At 34.2% G+C, this 4,038-nt stretch overlaps 1 protein-coding gene across 1 annotated transcript; it reads left to right on the top strand.

The window, feature by feature from the left end:
* Window positions 1-329: 329 nt before the first annotated feature.
* On the top strand, window positions 330-1,234 carry LOC6047132 (ficolin-1). Its single transcript, XM_038255800.1, has 2 exons — window positions 330-969; window positions 1,030-1,234. The coding sequence occupies exons 1-2, from the start codon at window positions 470-472 to the stop codon at window positions 1,157-1,159; spliced, it is 630 nt and encodes a 209-aa protein (XP_038111728.1). The 5' UTR covers window positions 330-469; the 3' UTR covers window positions 1,160-1,234.
* Window positions 1,235-4,038: the final 2,804 nt, after the last annotated feature.

Here is a 4,038-nt window from a genome sequence, read left to right as displayed (position 1 = left end):
GTGTTTTCATTTTTTCCTATACCCATTTTTTTTGGAGCTTTTGAAAGGGGGTGGGGGGATAAAAACATGAAACTAAAATTTGCAATGGCCTCATTAGTTTCAAGTTGTTCGGTTGTTTTTTTTTAATAAAACCAAAAAAGAACGCAGAATAAGGTTCCGTGTGAACTAATACCGGATCCATCCTTAAACAATAAGCTTGATAACAGAAAAACTGCGTAATCACAACGATAGCGATTAAACAAACTTATCAGTAAATTCAACCAACAATAGACCAGGTTTGATATAAAAGCAGTCGGATCTCCAAATTGAGAAATCAGTGCTTACACCATGCTTTCTTTAACGTTAAGCGAAGTGCTGTTGTTGATTGCAATTGTGCAATGCTCGATTGCTGCTTCATTCCACTTTCAGCGATGTACAAGCAAACAGCTCTAGCTTACAAGCTTCCGGCAATCTGCAGCGAACTTGCTCAATGGCAACCAACCGTTTTTCGGGTGTCCAGCTAATTCATCCTCAACCGGGATTCCGAGAGCCATTCGAAGTGCTCTGTGACCAAGAGTACGAAGGTGGCGGTTGGATCGTGATCCAGAATCGCTACGACGGATCGGTGCATTTCTATCGAGATTGGGACGAGTACGAGCGTGGGTTCGGCAACATGTTTGGAGAGTTTTGGCTGGGATTGAAGCAGATTCACGAACTGACCTATTCGATGCGTTACGAGCTGCACGTAATAGTTGAAGATTGGGACGGAATCCGGGCTGTTGCAAAGTACAGCGATTTCCTGGTGGCAGGACCTAAGGAGAAATATCTACTGCGCAGCTTGGGAGCGTTTAGTGGCAGTGCAGGTGATTCGTTGACAGAAATACACCTTGGCAAGAACTTTACAACATTCGATCAAAAAAATGATCCAAGCGCAGTAAACTGTGCAGTTGAACGTTATGGAGCATGGTGGTATCGACAATGTAGTCACGCGTAAGAAGTTTCAAAATTTCGTAAAAAAAAGTACAGATGCATTCATAATTTTATTTACAGGGATAATGGCAGTGCATTAAATGGAAGACATATGCAAGGCACAAATATAACTGGAATAGCCTGGAACTCTTTCAGACGCGATTACTACGGCCTCAAAAAATCACGCATGATGATTCGCGCTGTTAATTAGATGTTTCACCAGAAGATATGTTTGTTTATAACACCATTTCCATAATTCGGAATTGAAATTTTCATACAAATAATATCAACAACTATTATTCTGTAACCAACAAATATTTGAAAATATAGAAATATTAAACATTCAAACAGTACAGGATATTTTTTTATTATTTTATGTTGGTTTATGAATTTTAAATGATTAAATTCTGTATTATTTAAATGAAACTTTGTAAAAATTTCTATTTTACCCCAATTGAAATAAATTCAAATTTTTATTTTAAAATTACTGACACACATATTTCGAACATATTCAAATGTTTGGCAAGAATTTTAAATTGCAAAACTATTTTTATCACAAACACCAAGGTTTCATTTTGTTGCAATGAAAATCGAACCAATAGTTGCCGAGATATCGCGAGTTGTAAGATGAGAGTTAGTGACTGAGAAAAACTCATTTTAACAAAAAATTAAATTTAAGAGGCAATTAACAGTCCGATTTACAAAATTCTAAAAGTGAAAAAAGTCGGAAATTTTGTCGGCACTTCAAACATATTATTTGTCGGGGTTTTGTCTTTTATTGAAATATTATCAAATTGCAAAAAAAAACACTTTGTACCAACTCACCTGGTTATTATAAGATAACTGTGCGCTTTATCAACAAATATGTACAGTCATCCCACATATTCGGAACGGTTTCCAGATCGACCAATGTTCAAAAAATCTTAGCACATGGATAATTGAACTTAATGATTCGCTTTTACCTTCATTTGAAAGCTTTTCTTGCGATCTTTCGAATGCTGTATCGAACATCTGCAAATTTTAACTTTTATATGAAGTTCTTGAAGAATTACTTTGACCCTTGAATTCCACAAATTCGGAACACTTTTTTCTTACGAATATAAACAAACTTAGGATCTCTCCAGGAGTACATATTTATTACCAATTATCATAAAAGTGTTCCGTATTTGTGGGTGTTCCGAATATGTGGGATGACTGTAACTTCGTTTCGATTGGAAATGATTTTTTTAAATTAAGTTTAATTTTTTTAGAATAAGGCCGATGCAAAGCAAATATTTTTCAAAGTTTTTGTCCCTCGGCTCTGGCCGGGGTCGAGGAGGGGGGGGGGGGGAATACCAAGCCATAGTCTCAACATTTCAAGCCAAACATTTCATTAGGGCACAAAACCAAAAACCGCGATTCGAGAAAATCGCTGGCAAAAAGTGGACAACTTGTTTCAATTCCTATTTAAAAAGAAAGCTTGACTGGTGGTATTTTTACTCATGATACGATAAAACACATCATTATCCTCAACTCTGCTGCGCTTCTTAATTTATGTTGATTTTCGCAATAAAACTCATAATTTTAAAAAATCTCGCTATTAGGCCCTTTTAACTTTCCTACTGTTGTTCATAATGGGCCCTTTCTAAATGCAATTTCGAAGAGAACTGAAAAGGGCACTTAAGCGCTGTCACCTGATTGTTGTTTTTAATGATGTTTATGGGCCTTTTTGTTTAATAAGAAATAATGAGGAATTCAGCGGAAATTTTGATAATTGGTGAAGTTTTGTGATCGAATGGTGTAGATAAGGTATGTGAAACATAAAAATTCTTCAAAAGTGTACTGAACAGCAGCTGCGGGGCCGTATTGAATATTGTATTTCGACGAAATTTTTTTCTGCAGAAATCCTTGGTGAAACGTAAACCAAACTTTGTTTTGAAGTGAATTAGTGTTAAGAATGTATGAAAAGTTCACTTTATAATATAGAAAGTTCCTTAACCACGAAAAACTAACGAAAAAGAAAAGGGCACAATTGAACTTTTTTTCTGGTTTGGAGTGAACATTGTTATGTGCCCTTTTGTTTTTTTGATTTTTTCAATAGGAAATTGCTTGCTATCAATCTGATTCTTGGAGGGCATGTAGGGAGTGTACTAATGAATGGAATAGTGGAATAATCCCAAATGTTTACGTTTTGGTTTTGTGCCCTAATGAAATGTTTGGCTCGATTTGAATGGAAAAAAAGTGTTTTAATAGTAGTTTATGCAACAAGTTGCAAAAAGAGGATTTTTTCAGCACGAGTCGTACATTTATCCAACGAGGTTTACCGAGTTGGATGAATACGAAGAGTGCTGAAAAAATCAAGTTTTGCAACGAGTTCCATACAACATTTTTTGCAATTCCGTCAAATTTTTATGTATTTTGTCAATAAATGGTTTAAATCAAAAAAAAAAATAAATCAAATTAAATCAATAAATGGTTTAAATCAAAAAAATGTTGAAAAGTGTTACTTTTCGAAACAAGTGCTGAAAAGTTCAACTTTTCAGCACCCATTTCAGTGCTGAAAAGTAGAACTTTTCAGCATTTATTTTGAAAAGTGTTGCTATTCGATTCTGTTATTTTTGGTACAGAAAAGTAGGCTATTTCGTCGTTCAAGAATGACAGGAAAAGTAAGTAGTTTCACGACGGAATTGCAAAAAATAAATTTTACACTAGTTCAGTTGTTTTGCAATCATTAGTTTTCAAAAATAGTATGATTTGACGAAAACAAAAAAAAAATGCGAAAAATTTTTTGTGCGTTACTAAACATCGAAAAATTTCAAAAATTCGAAAAGATGTTCAAATCAACCCATACATGCTTAAAATGATTTCAAACGCAAGGTAATGCATTTTAATCAATTTCATCTGCACAGAAAAAAAAATCATGGTAATATTACATCTGGGAAGTAGTACATCTTTTATGTCAGAAAAAAGTTGTAATTTTACCTCTGGAAATGTGTAATTTTACCACTTTTCTGGTGTAATGTCACTTTTTCAGTCTAAATTGAGGTAAAATTACATCATAAAAGAGGTAATATTCAACCTTCCAAAATTACAGCTTCCAAATTTACATTA

Source organism: Culex quinquefasciatus, chromosome 2, assembly GCF_015732765.1.
Source record: "Culex quinquefasciatus strain JHB chromosome 2, VPISU_Cqui_1.0_pri_paternal, whole genome shotgun sequence".
NCBI lineage: Eukaryota > Metazoa > Arthropoda > Insecta > Diptera > Culicidae > Culex > Culex quinquefasciatus.
This window is presented reverse-complemented; position numbering and strand designations above follow the sequence as displayed.

Bases quoted from the DNA above. Each gene is read 5' to 3' on its own strand.
- LOC6047132 (XM_038255800.1), top strand. From the start codon at position 470: ATGGCAACCAACCGTTTTTCGGGTGTCCAGCTAATTCATCCTCAACCG. The intron at 970-1,029 runs GTAAGAAGTTTC...TTTTATTTACAG, and splicing joins TATCGACAATGTAGTCACGC to GGATAATGGCAGTGCATTAA.